The sequence below is a fragment of the Podarcis filfolensis genome, assembly GCF_964270895.1.
Source record: "Podarcis filfolensis genome assembly, chromosome: 13".
NCBI classification, from domain to species: domain Eukaryota; kingdom Metazoa; phylum Chordata; class Lepidosauria; order Squamata; family Lacertidae; genus Podarcis; species Podarcis filfolensis.
In genome coordinates this window covers 38,544,918-38,567,061 of record NC_139615.1, presented here as the reverse complement: position 1 = coordinate 38,567,061, position 22,144 = coordinate 38,544,918, and the positions used below count along the sequence as shown (strand labels likewise).

The 22,144-nt window shown below is 45.8% G+C and overlaps 1 protein-coding gene across 5 annotated transcripts in view; it reads left to right on the top strand.

The window, feature by feature from the left end:
* The window catches only part of LOC310747654 (uncharacterized protein), a 115,504-nt gene that overhangs the window by 8,248 nt on the left and 85,112 nt on the right, over window positions 1-22,144 (top strand). For 2 of the 5 annotated variants that reach the window (XM_083582304.1, XM_083582303.1), the window contains exons 5-12: window positions 4,348-4,444; window positions 4,741-4,847; window positions 7,864-7,949; window positions 8,246-8,389; window positions 10,509-10,580; window positions 12,481-12,624; window positions 14,169-14,240; window positions 16,480-17,022. In XM_083582304.1, coding sequence (XP_083438430.1) covers window positions 4,348-4,444; window positions 4,741-4,847; window positions 7,864-7,949; window positions 8,246-8,389; window positions 10,509-10,580; window positions 12,481-12,624; window positions 14,169-14,240; window positions 16,480-17,022 — 1,265 coding nt within the window. Of the gene's footprint in view, window positions 1-4,347; window positions 4,445-4,740; window positions 4,848-7,863; window positions 7,950-8,245; window positions 8,464-9,432; window positions 9,579-10,508; window positions 10,581-12,480; window positions 12,625-14,168; window positions 14,241-16,479; window positions 17,023-22,144 lie in introns of those variants that run through there. The other 3 variants (XM_083582306.1, XM_083582305.1, XM_083582307.1) reach the window with 3 other exon arrangements.

Sequence of the window (22,144 nt, the reverse complement as noted above, 5' to 3'; positions counted from 1 at the left end):
CGGGCCGCATCCATGTCATGGGAATGTGTGCCGTGAGAGTACAGTTCCGGGACAAACAGGCGGTACTCAAACTGGTGATTGCGAAGGGCAGTCGCCCCAGTCTCCTGGGCACTGACTGGTTCCCCGCCCTGGGACTGAGTATATCAGGGCTTAATTCAATCCAAACCTGCCCTGAGATGAGCGAGGCATTATGCAAAGAATTTGCTGGTCTCTTTAATGGAAAACTGGGTTGTTATAAAGGGCCCCCAGTTGACTTCGAATTGGACCCTGGGGTGGCCCCAATCCGACTCAAACCAAGGCGAGTGCCATTTGCACTGCAACCCAAGATCGAAGCAGAGCTGGATAAATTGGTCAAGCAGGGAGTTCTCTCACCCGTGGACTCTGCTAAGTGGGAGACTCCAATTGTCACGCCCCTTAAAGCAAATGGGGAAGTCAGGATCTGTGCAGATTACAAATGTACTATCAATAAGGCACTCAGGGGAAACTCATACCCCATTCCAGTCGTATCACATCTGTTGGCTAAACTGGCTGGGGGCAAGGTGTTCGCCAAAATTGACCTGGCACAAGCTTACCAACAGCTGCCAGTAACCCCACAATCAGCAGAAGCACAGACTATTGTCACACATAAAGGGGCGTTCAGAGTTAACAGATTACAATTTGGAGTTTGTGTGGCCCCAGGGATTTTTCAAGGGCTCATGGAACGCCTGTTAAGAGGTCTGCCGGGGGTCTTGCCATTTTTTGATGACGTTTTGATTGCTGGAAAAGACCCACAGGAACTGGTTGCGCGTGTCCGTGCAGTGTTGCTCAAGTTCAAGGAGGTGGGGTTGCAACTGAAAAAGGAAAAATGCAGTTTTGGGGTGCCAACCGTGGATTTCTTGGGGTTTAAAATTGATGCATCGGGCATCCACCCCACAGATGCTAAGATTAAGGCCAACATCGAGGCACCACGACCACAGAACAAGACGCAGTTGCAGTCATTCCTGGGACTTATTAACTTTTATCATTCGTTCTTACCCCACAAAGCTTCGGTAGCTGAACCATTACATCGACTGTTGCAGAAAAAGAATGTGTGGCGATGGGGGCAGGGGCAGCAGAAGGCTTTTGACTCCTTGCGAGGAATGCTGAGTAGCAGGAGCGTCCTTGCTCATTACGATGAGTCAAAGCCGCTGGTCCTGGCATGTGATGCCTCTCAATACGGCCTGGGGGCGGTGCTGAGTCATAGGGAACCGGATGGGTCGGAAAAGCCCATCTCTTTCTATTCCCGTACGTTGTCACCCACGGAGCGCAACTATGCTCAAATTGACAAAGAGGCGCTTGCAATTGTGGCAGGAATCAAAAAGTTCCATGATTATGTGTATGGACGCCATTTCTCCATTGAAACGGACCACAAACCACTGTTAGGGTTGTTCAACCCGAACAAACAAACGCCACAAATTCTCTCCCCCAGAATGTTGCGTTGGTCTATATTCCTGAACGGGTTCCAGTACACCTTGACCCATGTGCCGGGGAAACGGTTGTGCCACGCTGATGCGCTGAGTCTATTGCCTCTTCCTGGCGGGAGCAATGTGGATCCTGCTCCAGCGGAGCACATAATGATGCTGGAAACACTTCCGGGGGCTCCTGTAATGGCTACTGATATAGCTGAGAAAACGAGGAAAGATGCTGTTCTCTCCCGTGTGCTCACTTGGGTGGGGAGGGGGTGGCCAGGTGGTCCGCATGAAGACAAATTCAGGCCTTATGCGACAAGGCAGCACGAGTTGTCCATGCATAAGGGTTGTCTCCTGTGGGGAGATAGGGTGATCATCCCAGCACCACTGAGAAACAGGGTTCTTGAGACGCTTCACATGGGACACCCGGGAATGGTCAGGATGAAGTCGCTAGCCCGATGTTATGTGTGGTGGCCTGGAATGGACCAGAACATAGAACAATGGGTACGAACATGCAAGGCATGCCAAGAGGTGCGGCCAGAAGTGGCCAGAGCACCAGTTCACTGGTGGGAGCAGTCCAGATCTCCCTGGAGCCGGCTGCACTTAGATTTTGCTGGGCCATTCCAGGGGAAGGTCTTTTTGGTTATTGTCGATGCATATTCCAAATGGTTAGAAGTGGCGATGGTCCCTAGCATGGCATCAGCTGCCGTAATCAAGGTGTTGAGGCAGCTGTTTGCAACCCACGGGTTACCTGAGACCATTGTATCAGATAATGGGGCAGCTTTTGTATCCCAAGAATTCAGGGCATTCTTGGCTGATAACTTCATAAGAGGGGTCACATCCGCGCCCTTTCACCCATCCTCCAATGGGCAGGCTGAGCGCATGGTAAGAACAGCCAAAGAATCCATTGCGCGCTTAATGGAGGGTAACTGGTCAGCTCGCATCGCGCGAATGTTATTTTTGCAGCATGCGACGCCGTGTACTGCGACGGGCAAGTCGCCAGCTGAGCTGCTCTTGGGTAGAAGACTGGTAACGGTGCTGGATTATGTCCACCCCGATAAAATGCCAAACCGTAATTCAAGAGAAACCCCCCAGGCTGAGGCTGACACAACAAGGTATCTCACCCCTGAAGATCTGGTCTGGGTGAGGAACTATTCACGAGGTCCGCGGTGGGTGGCTGGTGTGGTCACCCGGACTAGTGGACCAGTGTCCTACTATGTGACCTTGGAAAATGGGCAAGTTTGGAAGAGACATATAGATCAGCTGAGGCGCCGGGCGCTCAGCAGGGAGGGGTCAGATAATTCATCCCTGGCTAACGACGCAGAGCTGCAAGACCAGAGTGAAAATGGCCCAGAGGTGCAGTCAACAGGGGCTTCAGCAAATGAACCAGGGTCTGCTAGTCCTCAGGAGGACGAGGTACAGGTAGGGGACCCTGCGATGTCTGGGACTCCATCTGTTCCTGACGAAACCCCTATAGCACCCCCCCTACCACAGGTAACATCCAATCCAGAACCGGCAACACCTGTTGTCAGGAGATCAAGTAGAAGTTGTAGGCCCCCACAGTACCTGAGAGATTACGTCTGCAGTGCTCACTAGGGGGGGAGGGGTGTTGTGTATTGAGTCAAAGGATTTTATATCTGTATTATTGTTGTCTGTATTTGCATTAGGGTAAAGTAACTGCCTTTTGGTTCCAGAGGGTACAGCTACTATTGGTTCATTTAAGCTGCTGTATTTGGATCCTCTGTCTTATTGGTTTCCTCCAAAAGGCAGGACTGTGATTGCCTGATATTGTTCCCTCCAAAATGTATCCTTTCTTGCTAGTTCCCTGTCCCTATAAATGTAGCTCTCCCCTCCTCAGTTCTCAGTCTTGTTTGCTGTAATAAAGAAGCGTTACTACAGAACTGTCTCCAGCGTATTATGCCAAGAGAGCTGAAATCACAAACCCCACGTCACAACATAGGGGATCCTGGCAAGGGTGTGTGCGTATTGACACCTGCCCAGTGGGTTGGTGGGGGTATATCAAGATGGCAAACCAGCACTTCCTTCTTCATTCACCTGGAAGCATGTGCAGGGAGGAAAATGAATAGGTAACCTAACCAAAGGGAGGGATTTCAAATGCTGCACCGAGAAATCCTGGATTGAGAGAAGCTGTATTTTTTGCACTGCAAATGGGTTAGCGTGCAGGCAGCTTCAGCCTTCAGCCTATGTGTTTCCACTTTTTAAAACACTCTCAAAGTCCTCTAGTCCGTCTCTGAGGCCTGGGAGATCTTCTGTCAAACCCGACATGGCACTGGGAGACTTTTAAAGTCTTCTCTGAGCTTGGTTTTATGCTTGGTTGGAATCCTGATCTGTGTCAGCCCTGAGGCCAGCCCTCTGTGGCCTTTGAGAGAAAGAGAAATTCAGGGGGCAGCCTAAAGGCAAACCCCGCCCTCATGGTTTATTTCCCAGTACATTTCAGAGCACAATTCAGAGTGTTGGTGCTGAACTTTAAAGCCCTAAACGGCCTCAGTCCAGTATACCTGAAGGAGCGTCTCCACCCCTATCATTCTACCCGGACACTGAGGTCCAGCGCCGAGGGCCTTCTGGCGGTTCCCTCACTGCGAGAAGCCAAGTTACAGGGAACCAGACAGAGGGCCTTCTCGGTAGTGGCACCCGCCCTGGGAATGCCCTTTCACCAGATGTCAAGGAGATAAAGAACTACCAGAGTTTTAGAAGACATCTGAAGGCAGCCCTGTTTAGGGAAGCTTTTAACGTTTGATGTATTACGGTATTTTAATATTTTATTGGAAGCTGCCCAGAGTGGCTGGGGAAGCCCAGCCAGATGGGCAAGGTATAAATTATTATTATTATTATTATTATTATTATTATTATTATTATTATTATTATATTTCCCTCCTTCCACATTTCCCGTTTCCCACAGGCAGATGATCAGGCACAGCCCCGTGAACCCTACAAAAGGACCGTGTTACCAAGGCTTCTTTCTGAAAAAGCGGCGTGCAAAGTTCAAAAGATGTAAGGTGTGTGGCGTTCAGGTTTGGAGTCCCACTCTGTTCTGGTCTCTCCCCCAACTGGGTTGTACTGGTGGTGGTGGTAAAGGTGAAGGAGACATGCCAGCATGATGTTGTGCCAGCACATCATCTACGTTACTCCAGCCCTGCCTCTACGTCCCCCCCCCCCCAATTTCTCCCAGGTGAAAAGTGGGATGGAGTTGAATTTCCTTCACTGACCTAAGGGACTGAGAAGGTCAGCAGCTGAGTCTTTTAGGCCTGCCAGTCTTTAAAGCTAAGTCCATATTGCTGTTCTCCTATACCAGGTCTCCTCCTCAGCCGAGAGGATGCAAAAGGCTGGCAGGAAGGAGGTGAAAGAGAGCAAGATATTCAGCAAAACTCAGCCACCAAGGACCACTTCATCCAGTTTAAGGTATCTGGGCAGGTTGGAATATGAACTGCACAGGTGTTGGACCAAATTACCTTTGTTGTCCCTTCCAATTCTATGATTCTATCTGACACAATATGACAGACAGGCGTTTAACAAATTAATTCACCAGTGGCTTTGTCAGCCGCTATTAGCTGTGAAGGAACTTCCACATTCAGAATAAGTATTGAATAGCAGTACCAGGGTGGATTTCATTTAAATCAGGATTTAAATCACTAGTCAGTTAGACTTGATTCAAATCTTTTTTCTTTTTTTGTTACAGAGAGATTCATTCTTGCTGGTATAATCTTAATATATACAACCAGATTAAGATTTCATTTTTGGAATAATAAATTTTCAGAGTAGTTTTTTTTACAGTTACATCAAAAATTACTTATTTGGTTATACTATTAGACATACATAGACAGATAATTATGAAATTATTGTGAGGTTTAATAAGTTAACTGTTTATATCTGGACAACTTTTCTGCTGTACTTTATTGGAAGGAGAAAAATAATCATTTCCTTAATAACAATTTAAACAATTTATGTAACTAAGACAATAGCATTATAGCATATGGATCCATGTTTGTTAACTGATGTGGTTAAACAATTTTTTTAAAATAAAAAAAAACTTAGACTGAGTTTTAGCATACATTAAAAACTTAAATCCTTATTTCCGGATGAATAGCCTTTGGACTATACTGTAACTTAACTAGAAAACTATCTTTAGAAAGATTTTTCCTCCAAAAGCATTTTATTTTAAAAATCCAATTTAAATTTTAAAAATCTGATATATATATTTTTAAAAATCATTGATTTTTATCCACCCTGATCAGTATGAATATCAAATTCTTCTGGGATACAATGCATAAGGGATACCGGTAGCTGAAAAATCATGCTCGGCTTGTGGGCATCTAGCTAATAATCACTGTTGGAAACAGGACGCAGTGCAAAAAAGACTGACCTTTTTGGCTTAAAGCAAAAAAGACTGACCTTTTTGGCTTAAAGCAAAAAAGACTGACCTTTTTGGCGTAAAGCAAAAAAGTCTGACCTTTTTGGCTTAAAGCAAAAAAGACTGACCTTTTTGGCTCAAAGCAACAGAGCTTGAATTCTGGCATTTCTAAGAGTGAGTCCCAGAGACATCTGACTTCAGTCTGCATATTATGGGCACTGCAGAACATTGCTTTTCCATTTTAACTTTCCTCCTCTCTCCAGGATTCTCTCCAGGCCATGTCCTTCCTAACCGAAATCCTAACCGAAACCCTCCTACCAGGCCTACTTCAATTCCTCCCTCTTGCCCCCAGTGTTTTTGCTTGGGTGGAATGTGTTTACTGAATTCTCAAAGTGCTTCTTGGAGCGTGTTCACATTACCGCCTTAGATCACAGTGAAGTTGCTGTTTTCTCCAGTGCATTTCACAGTGCTTATGTCTCAACAGTTCACATCGGCGCGCCTTAAGTAGTGTCAGATTCATTTCTGTTTGGGTACACACCAACGGGCACTGATTGGGCAGGGGATGCCTTAAAAAAGGTGTTCACACCTTGACTGGAGACGAATTAGGAGTGGCTTAAGAATTCCTTTTTAAAAAAATAATTTTTATTAGTTTTCAATTACAATAATCCAATGAAAGCCTCATTATAACAACGCCAAAATATAATACCATTAATAATGCTAATCATTCAAAACCCAAATTATACCATAAAGGTGACCCATCGCGTGCTAGAATTGATGGTTTGATGATTTACTATGTTTCACAGCAGGGGTTGTGAACACAGCCTTAGTAACCTGGATAGATTACTGCAGATTACTGCAGAATGTACAAAATAATGTTCTTTCATATGTGGTGGACCTGTAAAAGTGTAAAACAGTATTGGGAAATAATTCATAATGAATTGAAAAAACCAGAGTCCTTTTTCTTTGGGATAATTCAGACACAAATTCCCAGGTGTCAAAAAGGTTATTTATGTATGCCACTACTGCGGCCTGTGTTTTGTTAGCTCAAAAATGGAAAACGAGTGAGGTCTCAACTAAAGAAGAATGGCAACTGAAACTGACAGAATATGCATAGCTTGCGGACCTAACATATAGAATAAGAGAATAAGAAGAACATATGTTTAAAGAAGATTGGGAAATGTTTATTGACTATATGGGGGGGCGGGAATTGTGTACACTTGAAAACTTTGGCAGCATTAAGATAGATTCAACAGTGTGATTAGGTTTTGATGGATGTAATAATGGAATACTGAATGGTTTCGTTTATGTAAAATATGCAGGGATTTATGCAAAATGAACCACGGAAAGAGAAGAAGGGAAGTCACTGATATTTTAAGGTTCTTTAAATGAATATTGTAAAATGTAAAACAGAAAATTTAATAAAAATTATTTTAAAAAGAAGAAAAGAAAAGAAACTAGGCTACTGTACAAAGGTAAAAATTGCCTCTAGCCTCCCCCATTATGGGGATGTTCATTAGAAGGCAACTCTGATGAAAATGTGGTTCTGTGTGGTCTGAAAAAGGTTCCCCATCGTTACAGCAGGGTGACCCTATTGGCAGCAGTGGGACTCACCTTGTCAGCTTCCAAAGTTTGAGCCAATTTTCTACTTTCTCAGTAGGATGGTAGGTAAAGGTGCATATTTTATTTTGTCACGGTTGCAGTTTTATTTCTTCGTCCTCTGTTGCGATGCCCGATTGAAACAGCAAAGATTGACTTGACGTTGTGCAGATTGCTGGGAATAACTTGCTGGGGATTGTTTAATCCTGCATCTTGCATAACGTGAAGCATCGGCCATGGCATCATTTTGACACCGGGCACGAGAATCTCCATGCCAGAACTACTGCTTCTAGGGAGGCAGCAGAAACTGGCATGGAAAGATTCGGCGGCAGCAGCAGAATGGAATATTCCATTACTGACCAGCTAGTTGAGGCCTCTGTCGTCGAAAAATTTGAGTTCATCACTGTAAAAGGGAGGGAGGGAGAGACCCAAATCGTTGTAATGATGAGCTGCATGCATGTCTCTTGGCAGGAGGAGCAAAGTTTTGTACAATCTCTACACGACCTTCTGTGATGAGGGAGAGCTGTTTGACACATGTCTTGCTCCAGGAGCAAGAGGTAATGCATGAATTGGAGGAGTTGTGTTGTGCCTCTCTTGATGGCAATGTCAGCAAAAAAATCTGGGCAAGGGGCACTTGAATTTCTTTTGCCTATGGCTTTGTAAACGTGGGTTGTCGCCGCTGCGCATGCACATCCTTTCACTGATGATGTTGCCAAAACAGCCAAATTCCACTAGAGAACAAAAAAAAAATGGCATCCAGAATTTGAAGACATTCTGGATCCGGCCAGAGGGTGTGGGGATAGGACAGTGGTGAAGGGAAAAACCAGATCCACAGTGTTGTTATTTTTTCCAGGACTCTCCAGGGCCTGCTCCATTTTTGGTGCCATCAAGAAGGGGAAGATTAACATCAGCAACCTCCTCCTTAGTTTGCACACGCTGGGAATCCTGTTAACCAAATCCGAGATGTACCAAGCTCTCAAGTTCATTCCGATGGATGGTGCGTGCTCTCACTCCCAGGCCTGTGGGTTGTCGGCAACAGTAACTTTGCATTCCTTGGAAACAAATGGGGAGGTGGGTGTTTGGAATTTGTGGGATACGTATTGTTACTGGATTGGGCGTTGGGCTGAATGACCTCTTGGGGGGTGGGCCTTCCAACTTGGGGATTCTTGACTAGAAGATTCCTCCAAATGGGTTTTATACCGGTGTAAGTTGCCTGAGGGACATGGGTGGCGCTGTGGTCTAAACCACAGAGCCCTAGGGCTAGCTGATCAGAAGGTCGGCGGTTCGAATCCCCGCGACGGGGTGAGCTCCCGTTGCTCGGTCCCTGCTCCTGCCAACCTAGCAGTTCGAAAACATGTCAAAGTGCAAGTACCGGTAGATAAATAGGTACTGTTATGTACTGAAGTTCTCACCCTGGGCCAGCAGGGGGATACTATAGATAGTTATGCAAATAAGGGATCAAAAGTGACGTTCTGTGATTGGATAGTTTTAGAAAATTGTTACAGTTACGTTGTACTGGAGCTCTATATAAGCAGGCTGACTGAACCCTTCAGTTCAGTTCTGTTCTGGCCTGTGAATAAACAAGAGCTGTTTGAAGAATCGCTGTGTCGTCGTACCGCTCCAGCGGGAAGGTAAACTGCATTTCTGTGTGCTGCTCTGGTTTGCCAGAAGCAGCTTAGTCATGCTGGCCACATGACCCGGAAGCTGTACGCCGGCTCCCTCGGCCAATAAAGCGAGATGAGCGCCGCAACCCCAGAGTCGTCCGCGACTGGACCTAATGGTCAGGGGTCCCTTTACCTTTATCTTTAAGTTGCCTGAAGTGTGGCTGGTCAGAATTTGTTAGGTGCCTTGGCAAAGTGGCCCAGAACCACTCCGTTGTTAGGGTTGCTTCTCAATACCTTGCCTATTGGATAAAGAAATTGCCAAAGGCTGTTCTGGCAGGGGAGTATGGGAGCCATTTTGAAGATGGGCATGTGTCTTTCTTCCCCTCCCCTTTCCTCTTCCTTTGGCTGGGAATAATGTCATTAAGTGGTGTGTGTAGACTGGGCAGAGACAAACAGAGAGCTGGGATGGTTCTGGAAGCATCTTACAGATGCTAGTTGACTGCCCTGTAGGAGCAGTGAACTTTGAGACATCTGACAGAGCATTCAGTACTGTTCCTCCACTTCTGATCAACCTGTCTATTTGTAAGTGAACACAAAATCGAAACGGCCTCAGCCCAGTATACCTGAAGGAGGATGTCCACCCCCATCGTTCAACCCAGACACTGAGGTCCAGCTCCGAGGGCTTTCTGGTGGTTCCCTCACTGTGAGAAGTGAGGTTACAGGGAACCAAGCAGAGGCCCTTCTCTGTAGTGGCACCCACTCTGTGGAACACCCTCCCTTCAGATGTCAAGGAAATAAACAGTTACCTGACTTTTAGAAGACATCTGAAGGCAGCCCTGCTTAGGAAGTTTTTAATGTTTGATGTTTTATCGTATTTTTAATATTCTGTTGGGAGCCTCTCAGAGAGGCTGGGGAAACCTAGCCAGTTGGGTGGGGTATAAATAAATTACTACTGCTGCTACTACTACACTCTTCCAAGCCTCCATTGACTTTCCAAAGGAAACAAAATCTGCGTATGCACTGCACCCCTGAAACCTTTTACTGCTCCGAGAATGTGCACAACAATTTGAAAACAGCTAAACCAAACATAATTTACACCTTTGCACAAACAAACTAAAAATTGATTTTTTAATCCAATTTTTTCAGCTTCACATTTTAGCTTTATTAGAAATACTAAATAATAATTGCACAACCATCAAAATATATTTTGTAGCATCCAAAACATTTTTCTTCAACCTGTTCCACTCACTTCTGACCATCAGCACAAATATCTGTGCACTGACACATGAATCTTCCCTACAGGGGAAAAAAAATAATCCTTGAGTCTACAATTTGATGTTAAAAATTTCATTGATGACTTTGTGAGAAATGGATCAAAAAAATTTCATGTGATTTTAGAAGATAAATGGCAACATCTGGAGGCACATGACTGAGGTTCAGTTGCGGAGCACATTTTGTACTGCGTACTCCACATCTCTTACCAATTTATCCTGCCTCTTTTTCTCAAAATAGTGCATGGGAATCTGGATTTTGCTGACTTCCTGGACATTTTGAAGACCACCCCATCTTTCACAGAAAGAGAGGGTACGTGGAGGAGAAATTGTGGGAATGTTGAGGAAAGTAGGAGAGGATATATTGATTAACTAGGGCCCTGCGGGACTTGACATCTTTCCGCAGGGCCTGCAAGACAGAGCTGTTCCACCAGGCCTTTGGTCAGGGCACAGCCTGACCCCCTCCTTTGGTAATCCTCACAGAACTCTAGCCCAATGGTTGCCATTAATTTGATTCTGAATTGATTTTAGAATGAATTGATTTTAGGATGTATTTCAATTAATTGATTGTGATTTTATGTAAACTGTATTACTTTTACTGTTAGCCGCTTTGAGCCTGGCTTCGGCTGGGGAGGGCGGGATATAAATAAAATTTTATTGTTATCATTATTATTAAATATTATCCCTCCTCACTCACGCTAGTGAGCAAGCAGCAGAGGACATTCCCTTGCACATTGCGGCAAGCAAGTTGATGGATTCGTTAGAATCATTTAAATTAAGCAATCCAGTCTGGCTTGTCCAGCCTGGATTGTTCCTGGTAAGTTTCCCCTTTTATTTAAAACAATAACAACACGACAGTCTTGTTTAAAAATAAGAGTAAACTTCACAGTTCACAGCAGTATTCTGAAAGCAGGCTTTATCTTGTGGTTACAGCTACATTTGTAGAGAAAAGAAGTCTGAGCTAGGCCTCAGACGTTCTACCTTGTGGCTTCCATCCTCTGTAAGGATGAGCCGTGTGCTGCTGGCTAAGAGCCAGAAGAGAGGAAGATGGCAAAAGAGGAAGATGGCTGCATGGCTAGCCCTTTTATAGGGTCTGCTAGGATCATGCCCATCTACCTGGTCACACACAGGGGGAGGATGCTTCAGAACAGGTATGACAGGAAGTCCTTCCTGTCTGGGGCAACATTACCCTGTGTGTCCACTCTGTTGTTGTTTAGTCGTTTAGTCGTGTCCGACTCTTCGTGACCCCATGGACCAGAGCACGCCAGGCACTTCTGTCTTCCACTGTCTCCCGCAGTTTGGTCAAACTCATGTTGGTAGCTTCGAGAACACTGTCCAACCATCTCGTCCTCTGTCGTCCCCTTCTCCTTGTGCCCTCCATCTTTCCCAACATCAGGGTCTTTTCCAGGGAGTCTTCTCTTCTCGTGAGGTGGCCAAAGTATTGGAGCCTCAGCTTCACGATCTGTCCTTCCAGTGAGCACTCAGGGCTAATTTCCTTAAGAATGGATGCGTTTGATCTTCTTGCAGTCCATGGGACTCTCAAGAGTCTCCTCCAGCACCATAATTCAAAAGCATCAATTCTTCAGCGATCAGCCTTCTTTATGGTCCAGCTCTCACTTCCATACATCACTACTGGGAAAACCATGGCTTTAACTATACGGACCTTTGTTGGCAAGGTGATGTCTCTGCTTTTTAAGATGCTGGTGTCCACTCTAGGAAACAGGAAATGTTGTATTTGACTGCTTCAGTGATGATACATCCCACAGAAATGGAGCAAAACATGGATGTGTTTCTCATTTTCTGACCTAGGCTGAGTACACACTCTACCTTTAAGCTCATCCTTTTCCTCAAAGAATTCTGGTGACTTCTGCACTATTAAGGATTGCTGGGAATTGTAGCACCAGGCTTAGCCACACCTGGCTTTTGCCCTGTTCTTTGCAGACACAAGTTCACGGTTATGAGTGTGAACATCGCATCAGCTCGGCCAGTCAGTGTCCTTAACTTCACTGGTATGGTAAAATATGGCAGATAGGGCCCAAGCGTGAAATTTCCTAAACTACTCCTTGGCAGGGAGAACTAGGGCAAATATAGTTGGGGGTGGATTATTCTGCTTGCCCGAATAATCCCCCCACAGGAATATATTGGAATTAAGTGGTTCTCTTGTGCACACTAATAGACTTTTTATTTCTTCTTTTCCCCTGCACTTTCTACAGCTCTCAAGAATGCTCTGTTCATTTTCAAAAACATTAGGAAAGACATGGTGGCCATTGATGACTTAGAGACCATTTTGGCTTGCCTGGGGGTCACTCTGAGCCCCAAGGTTATACAACATGCAGTGGGATCCATCCGAGTTACCTGTAAGTATCCGCCAATTTCAGTGTGTGCTGCAGTAGGACAGGGTGGGTTGTGTGAATGCACTGAATGTTTTGCTGGTGGGCTGCAAATTTCAGCCAGGCCTCTGTAGTCCTTGAGCTCAGCAAACGTTCTCCTGATCCAGGGTCAGAAAAGAACTTTGGAAGTTCATTAGTGTTAATTTACAAGACCTCAAACTCTCTTCCAGCTCAGATTCATGCCCAGTCCAGAGAGGAACATCTGGCTTTCCTGGCCTCGCCTCTTGAAAGTAACAGAGTTACATCCCTCCGTAGTATTTAGCACCGAGCCAAAATTTCCATCTGGAATATTTTTCTTCTGCAACTGGAAAGTGAGACAGAGACGGCAAAAGAAAGAGAGCGAGGAAGGCGGGTTGAATAAAATCTAAAGTTTTTAGGGTTCAGAGAAAATAGAAAAATCCTGCAGTTTAACATAAAAATATATGAAGGTCTAGTATCTCCTCCCATAGGAGCCTGCCTGCATCTTAAGATCAACTACAGAGGCCCTCTTGTTGATTCCAAATCCACATTTGCTTGGAATAAGGAAGAGACCTTTTTTTTAACCATTATTGCACTCAAACTTTGAAACTCCCTGCCTGGGGAAGTTTGTTTTCCCTCCCCCCTCCCCTTATTAGCCTGCCACAGCATTAAAAGTATGTTTTCTTAAGTATGCTGAGAGTTGGTAAACGTAAAGGGACCCCTGACCATTAAGTCCAGTCGCGGACGACTCTGGGGTTGCGGCGCTCATCTCGCTTTACTGGCCGAGGGAGCCGGTGTTTGTTCCGCTGACATGTGGCCAGCATGACTAAGCCGCTTCTGGTGAACCAGAGCAGCACACGGAAACACTGTTTACCTTCCCACCAGAGCGGTACCTATTTATCTACTTGTACTTTGACGTGCTTTCGAACTGCTAGATTGGCAGGAGCAGGGACAGAGCAACAGGAGCTCACCCCATTGCGGGGATTCGAACCGCCGACCTTCCGATCGGCAAGCCCTAGGCTCAGTGGTTTAGACCACAGCGCCACCCGCGTCCCCTATTCCCTTCGCAGAGCTACCATTCCCAAAGTTTTCTGGGAAGAGGGTTGGAATTCACAGCTCTGTGATGAAAATAGGTGCCTCCGATTTCCAGCTCTCAGAACCCTTTACAAACAACACTTCCCAGAATTCTTTAGGGGAACCTGTGGCTGCTTTAAGTGCAATGGTACTGCCTTTACTATGTAGTGCAGATGGTCCCAGAATCTGACACCCAGCCCTGCAAAATACAGATAGCCAAAGGTAAACAAATTCACAATTGTAAATCAGTTGCATCAACACCAGCTGCTGAAGAACTCTCCTCAGCCTGTTGGTCTGGAAAATCAACAGGACTGGACAACACTGGTGGGACCTCACTGGGGAAAGTGGAACTGTGGCTTAGAGGGGCCTTCTCCACATTGCACCAGGCTTGAAAACAGGAGCCCTTAAGCATGTGGGTTTAAATGGGGAGAGGCATCCCTTTGCATAAGCAGGACCCATTTCCTTTCATTCTGTTACAGGGGACGGGAAAATAAATATCTCAGAATTTCTGTCACTTGTGAGAGGACCACCAGTTTGCCATAAAGGACTAGGTAAGTGATCATTGCCCATAAATTGGACTGGGGTCCATCTAAAGGAATTTCGCAAGGCTCCTCTTTGAAGCAGAATAGGCATAGCAATTGAAACAAGTGTTTTCATAGGACTTTCACGGTGTTCAAAGTACTTCAGAAACATTTGCTTCTTGTAGAAAAATCTGTGGACATACATATGTTGCCGGAACGCAACTCCCGCCATTTTTGAACATCGGTCCTGCTGGCTGGGCTGATGGGAATTGGAGGTCAAACAACATTTGGAGAGCCAAAGGTTCTACATACTTACAGCGACATTGTACAACTGGTTGGAATTATTAACCTGACATAGCAGAATAGGATTGGGGGGGGGGGACAGGACTTGAGGGGGAAATAAAGTAACATACTTGGCTTAGTATGTGTAAAAGATTTACCCACTTTTAGAGTGTCATGAAATTCTACTCAATATTGAGCCAGAGCAGAACTCCAACATATAGTTAGCAGAGTAAAAACTTAAAACACGTTGCAGGATTCCCAAAAAATTGACCAGAGGCAATTATATTTCATCCAGCAGAGCTTTACTGCTACTAGAGGCAAATGAGCAGAATGGTCACAAATTCAGGATTGGCACTGTCAATAAGAAATCCAGTTGCAGTAGTCTTAACTTAAACTTACAATAACACCTGTATGAGTCTAAACCCGAACAGTAAGCATACTATGTACAGAATATCACATCAGAAGGAAAAGGGATAGAAAAAGAGAATGAAATCCTGGCTCCTTCTGGCCTTACTTTTATAGTCAGCATGACCTTGAAAGAGCTAAGAGAACCAGTTTAAACCAGCCGTACTCAGCTTCTCTGAAGGAATAACCCAAACATCATGAACCTTCCGCTTGTTTCTTTCACCCAGAGAAGCTTCCAGAACCCTCTTGAATTAATTAGAATAGGAAAGATCTCTACATATCAGAGCAATACTTTCTGCACTAAGAAATGCAAACTGACATAGAGAGGCATACCTTCCTTTGTTTTCTGTACAAGTCACTGATCTGGACTTTTACCTCCTAAAAGGAGGTAACCCTAGAGCAGTGACTTCTGGAAAAATGCAGTGGGTAGGTTCCGTTAACAGAAGATCATTCTCCTGTGTCTGCATGGAGAGTAAATGGCCTTGGCTCTGTATACTTGAAGGAGCGTCTCCATCCCCACCGTTCAGCACGGACACTGAGGTCCAGATCCAAGGGCCTTCTGGTGGTTCCTTCACTGCGGGAAGTGAAGCTACAGGAAACCAGGCAAGAGGGTCTTCTCAGTGGTGGCACCTACCCTGTGGAACGCCATCCTGTCAGATGTCAAGGAGATGAGTAACTATATAACCTTTAGAAGACATCTGAAGGAATCCCTGTACAGTGATACCTCGGGTTAAGTACTTAATTCGCTCCGGAGGTCCGTTCTTAACCTGAAACTGTTCTTAACCTGAAGCACCACTTTAGCTAATGGGGCCTCCTGCTGCTGGCACACCGCCGGAGCACGATTTCTGTTCTCATCCTGAAGCAAAGTTCTTAACCCAAGGTAATATTTCTGGGTTAGCGGAGTCTGTAACCTGAAGCGTATTTAACCTGAAGCGTAGGTACCACTGTATAGGGAAGCGTTTCAATGTTTACTGTTTCATTATGTTTTTATATTTGTTGGAAGATGTCCAGAGTGGCTGGGGCACATTAATAAATTGTCATTATCATTATCATCATCCTTCTCATTATTAGCCCAGTCCTGCCAGAGCACTAAATCTTGATGAGCTGCAGCAGGCAGCCTTCTCTGTGCATACACATTTTCGGTTCATAGGAGACTGGTCATTTTAATTTTATTTACTTCTTGCTCAACTCTTAACAGCTCTCTCACGGCACATTGATGCGCCCCTGCCTGCACACAGTTTAGAAGTTGTTGTGCAAAATGTTTTTGTTTCAGAGGTACAGTGGTACCTCGGGTTACAGACGCTTCAGGTTACAGACTCCGCTAACCCAGAAATAGTACCTCGGGTTAAGAACTTTACCTCAGGATGAGAACAGAAATTATGTGGCGGCAGCGGTGGGCCCCATTAGCTAAAGTGGTACCTCAGGTTAAGAACAGTTTGAGGTTAAGAACGGACCTCCAGAACAAATTAAGTTCTTAACCTGAGGTACCACTGTATATAAGGGTTATTCTGTAGAGGCCTTGTTTCAGCTGAAGCTGCAGGATCTGATAGGGTCTCTTTGCTTCTCTCTGCTACATCTGTAGATGAAAGCTCTACGTGGGGGTCTTCCCGGGGCTTTTCTAGTAATACGGATGATTCAGAGACCCAATGGAGAATGCTGCCTGCTCACCAGCCTCTCTTCTATAATCCTGATTACGACGCCGCTCTTGCCCAGCTACGGAAAAGGAAAACCAAATCCCAGAAACCTGCTGAGGCTGAGCAGACCAAACCCAGTACTGCAATTCCTGAAATCCGTGTGGAAGAGAAGACCATTGAGTGGCCAAAAGTCCGACGAAGCTTTGGCTATACAAGTCAGGACACTCTGTTTCCTCTATCCTCCACCTTGTCCTTGAAAGAAGATGCCAGGATTTCCGCCCAGAAGGCAAGAAAGATATCATTGAGCGCAAGCCAAGAAGAGGACGTTCCTTTCTCAGTGATCAACTATGACGCAATCCAGAAGCAAAAGAAGAAGAAGAGGCTGTCCTTCAACAAGGATCTTCCAAGGAGGTATGACTTTGAAGAGACCTTCCAGACATCGGATTCCGAAAGTGAAGGCAAACCATCAGAAGCAGTATCCGACCACCAAGGTGGGTTCTGAAATGTTGTCCATTCAATGCAATACATGCTTGAACTTGAGCATTTTGAATCAAATGAACTGGAGGGGTGGTTGTCATTTACAATATGGGATTTGTCTTCTAATGAATGCAGTGGACACTCGGGTTGCGAACGTGATCAGTGCGGGATGCACGTTCACAACCCGCAGTGGCGCATCTGCGCAAGCGCGGGTTGTGATTTGGCGCTTCTGCACATGCGCAAAGCGCAATTTAACACTTCTGCGCATGCGCAACTGCCAAAACCCGGAAGTAACCCGTTCCGGTACTTCCTGGTTTAGGCGGGTGCATAACCCAAAAAAAACCACAACCTGAAGCGGCTGTAACCCAAGGTATGACTGCAATAGGGAGCCAGGGTCAAGGACTGCACATTTTTTTAGCCTGAATGCTGCTAAGCCCCTATTCTGCATGGCTTCTAGGGAAGCCAGATGCTTCCACACTATAAATTTAGTGCCATGCTTCATTCACTCACTTTTATACAGGGCATCTGCACGAAGCTTTCATCCAACCATTGTTATCCTGTATTTCCACTGTGGTTCTGTTCTTTCCTCTGACTGTGCGACCCATCCATCTTTCCAAAGCATTTGGGTGATGCATCAGTAAAAGAGACCCAATCACATCTCAGCACACATTTCTATGTACACAGTGGCGGAGCTTCATGCTCTGGCACCGGGGGGGCGGCGAGCAGGCGGGGACAGGGTTGGCGCACATCCCGGAGGTGTGGCGCACCGCCCACAGGGGTGTGGCGCCCAGCGCGGGCGGGGAGGCTGCCATGATGGCACCCCACTGGGATTGCGCTGCCGGGAGCAGTACGCTTCCCCGCACACTCCTCTTCCTCCGCCACTGTATGTACACATCCCATTACGTTCTTTCCAACCGCTCAGCGTGACATGGCTGCTGTTTGTGGAGCCAACAGAAACTCAGCAAACTTTCATTATAACCTTTGGTGACGGTGCAATTTTTAAAGCCCATTTTTGCTTTCTTAATCTTTTAATTATTATTAAAGTGCTTTTCTCATAAAAAAACCTAATAATATTACTATAAAGTTTTATAAATATAGGAAAACCAAACAACCCTATTTCTGATCACTGCTGAAATGGCAGTAACTGGAATGGTTTAAAAAATAAAAATATTCATGTTATGGCATTATTGTGCTTATAGCATCATGGGTGCTTCCTGACAGGGGATTAATTTGCAAGTGGACCATTGAGATATTGCATATGGGGTTTATATCTCTCTTGAGTTTTACCCAGAAAGGGTAAATCCAGATTAAATTAGGGACAGGGATATGTTATGGCATTTCGATGCCGATGACATTATGTAGATCAGAGTTTTCCAAGCTGTGTGTTGCAACATGTTAGTGTGTCGGTTGCAATGTGTCGGTGTGTCTCACAAATGCTCCCTGTACTCCTCCCGGAACTGGAAAGAGAGAGCGCAGCTCTTTACGGTTTGCTAGTAGAACTGAATTATTGTGCCACAAAATGATGCACGTCTAAAAAATGTGTCGCCAGCGTGAAAAGTTTAGAAAGCTCTGATGTAGATGCTGCAAACAGCCACGGTGGTGGCAGCAACAGTTTGCAAACCCGAGAAGCATTAATCCTACCAAACCTGCCCCCAGATATCTGGAACCACACTCTTTAATATCATAATGCAAAACAACAACAACAACCCCATGATGGTGTTGTGGTGCTGTTGCATGATGTTGTTGTGGTGACGCGGGTGGTGCTGTGGTCTAAATCACTGAGCCTCTTGAGCTTGCTGATCGGAAGGTTGGCAGTTTGAATCCCTATGACAGGGTGAGCTCACATTGCTCTGTCCCAGCTCCTGCCAACCTAGCAGTTTGAAAGCACACCAGTGCAAGTAGATAAATGGGTACCCTTGTGGCAGGAAGGCAAACTGCATTTTTGTGCGCTTTGATTTCCATCACAGTGTCCCGTTGCGCCAGAAGCGGTTTAGTCATGCTGGCCACATGACCCAGAAAGCTGTCTGTGGGCAAATGATGGCTCCTTCAGCCTGAAAGCAAGATGCTGGGACAACCCCTTTGACTGGACTTAACTGTCCAGGGGTCCTTTACCTTTACTTCCCAGAACACGGAGCAAATTCTAGGGGCTAGACCTCCCAGGTTTACTTTCCTTCGGACAAGAGACCACTGGAGACCAATGTCCTTGTAGTTTTGCTTTATTTTCAAATATATAAGTAGAGCATAGGAGAAGCAAATAAACACTCCTAAAGCAGGCAGAAAATCAGCCAAGCTTGCTTCGGATTCCACAGGCAGTGCATCTCAGACTGCATCACTTACAGCCAATCAGAGTTCCCTCTCTCCCTTTGCCCTTCTCTTTCTCCTTCTTTGCTGACTTCAAAACAATCAGACTGTTCCTCTGCCTCCTCACACCAGCCCAAAATCTCAAAATCTGTTAGGTGCAGGCCACCACCATTTACACATGTTCAATATGTGCATGACCGTGCATACATGCAACATGCCGAACCCGGAAGTGACCTGAAAACATCACAAAAATGTCGCAAAGAAGGGGCAGAAAGGGGCAGGGGCATAACAGGGTGTTTGTAAGCTTTTACAATGGTGTTTCAAATATGTGTGATTTCATGTACGTGTGGTGCATGGGAACGTAACCCACGCATAAATGGGGGGGGGGGAGTTTTGCCTGTATTACATGCCAAAAACTGAAGATAGAATTGTAGAGCTGGAAGGGACCCTGAGGATCATCTAGTCCAACCCACTGCAATGTAGGAATATGCAGCTACCCCATACAGGGGATCAAACCTGCAACCTTGGTGGTATCAGAACCACGCTCTAACCAATGGAGCTTTCCAGATATTCCCATCAATTCGAGGCCCATTTAACTTTCTTTTCTTAATCCCCACCCACTGAGGAAATAAAAGCCAGCCATTTCCTCTCTCCCTTCCCTTCTATTATCAAGTGATCAACTTAATATGTCATTACCAACCAGAGTCAGTAATGTTATGTGTGGGCAGAGGAATAAGCTGTGTTAAAGATGAGGAAATGCAGAGCAAAAAAAGTTATGCCTCTTCACTTCAGAAAACAAGCAATGACACGGCGGGGGGTTTCGCAAAACATTTGCTCCCGTGGGCAGCCAAGATAACCATACAGTGGCGTTTTCCTGACAATTCTAGACATTATACTTGCTGTGAGAAACACCAGTGTCGTGTTGTACTGGAATCCAGCATTGCCTGAGCTCTGTGAGTGCAGCTTTCTCCCGACTGAAGTGCAGAGTGTTTGAGGACCAGGACATTCGCAGGGAAACAAAATGCTTATTTACAAAGCTATTGTACTACCAACCTTACTTGTGTGCTTGTGAAATGTGGACCACTTAAAAATGCCACCTCCAACTCCTTGAAGGATTCCGTCAATGATGTCTTCGAAAAGTTTTAGATATCACCTGGGAAGACAGTCGAACTAATGCCAGAGTACTGAAAGAAGCAAAGATCACCAGTGTCAAAGCGATGATTCTTCAACATCAACTTCGTTGGACTGGTCATGTTGTGCGGATGCCTGATGATCGTCTTCCAAAGCAACTACTCTATTCCGAACTTAAAAATGGAAAGTGTAATGCTGGTGGTCAACAAAAGAGGTTCAAAGACTCACTCAAGGCAAATCTCTAAACATGTAGCATAAACACTGACAACTGGGAAACACTGGCCTGCGAGCACTCGAATTGGAGAACAGCCTTTACCAAAGGTGTCATGGGCTTTGAAGACACTCAAACTCAGAACGAAAGGGAGAAATGTGCTAAGAGGAAGGCACATTTGGCAAACCCTCACCAAGATCAAGTCCTGCCCAGAAACCTACATCCCCACTGCGGAAGGACATGTGGATCCAGAATTGGCCTCCACAGCCACTTACGGACTCACTTTTGAAAACCATGTTTATGGAAGGCAATCTTACTTGGCTACGAGTGATTGCCAAAGAAGAAGAAGAGTTGTACTGGTATTTCTGACAGCAAATGCACAAAGCAGAGACATCTAAAGCATTTCTGTGTCTGTGAATCTGTTTTGTACCCTGGACAAAACAGGGCTCTCAGAGATGCGTTTAATGGTGTACGTGCACATGGAAAGGAGTCCCACACTTTGCATGTTTGCTGCAGGAAGCACTAGTGCCTTTTCACACATCACATGGGGCAAACACACATTGGCCTCTGAAAGTGCCCTCACCAGAGAGCCTCAACCAGTTTTTACTTCCTAATGAGTGTATTTGCATGATCCCTATGTTTGTAAATACAGGCCGGTCTTCAGTTATCGTTCAGCTTTGTTTGAAGTGCACCCTTGAAACCTCCTGGCTTTGCAGCTAAGAACAATTGCAAGTATCCATTGGATCATCCCAACTTGGCCCACATAGCATGAAGTGAATGCTACCCTCAGTTGGTGCAGAGTTCAGGTTTCAGTTCTGTGTCGAAGTTGCCTTTTCAAAGGGTGCAAAACACCACTCCTCATGAACAATCACCTTTTCGTGCGAAACAAAGTCAAGTGCTACAAGAACATGAGAAAATCCTTGTGATGGCCTGGGACTCGGGCTTAGACTCGGAACCAGAGGAGTCTCAGTCTGCACCGGATCCTTTGCCTCAGGCAGCATCTGAACCTAGTCTGGGGCCATGATTCTGAAGAGCCCCAGTCTGTACAGGTTCTCCTGCAAGAAGCACCAGCTGGGCCGAGTCAGGGGCCTGAGCCTGCCCTGGCTACAGATGCGGGGATTACCTCGTTGCCTTCAGCTGGGCAATCACTTACAGCTGCTCCACTACCAGTTGGGTCAGGAGAGGCTGAGGCGGCCTCTGGGTCCAGTAACCCACCGACATCTCCTGAGCTGCAGAGACTAAGGTCTGAGAGAAGGAGAGACCTGAGTACTCACAGAAGGAGTGCTCGCCTTCGGGCGAGACAGGGAGGTGAGTCACCGGGGGATCAGGACCGGCCGTTACCCCAACAAAGATAAAAGGCTGTCGGGCCCCGCCCCAGGTTGCGGGAGCAGCATTGCTGTTTGCTAGAACCTGCCTGAGACCCTGTGCCTGACCTTGCGTGGTTTCCTGCCTCATGTCCTGCTTTGGCCCTCGTGGAACCCTTGGATTGGTTG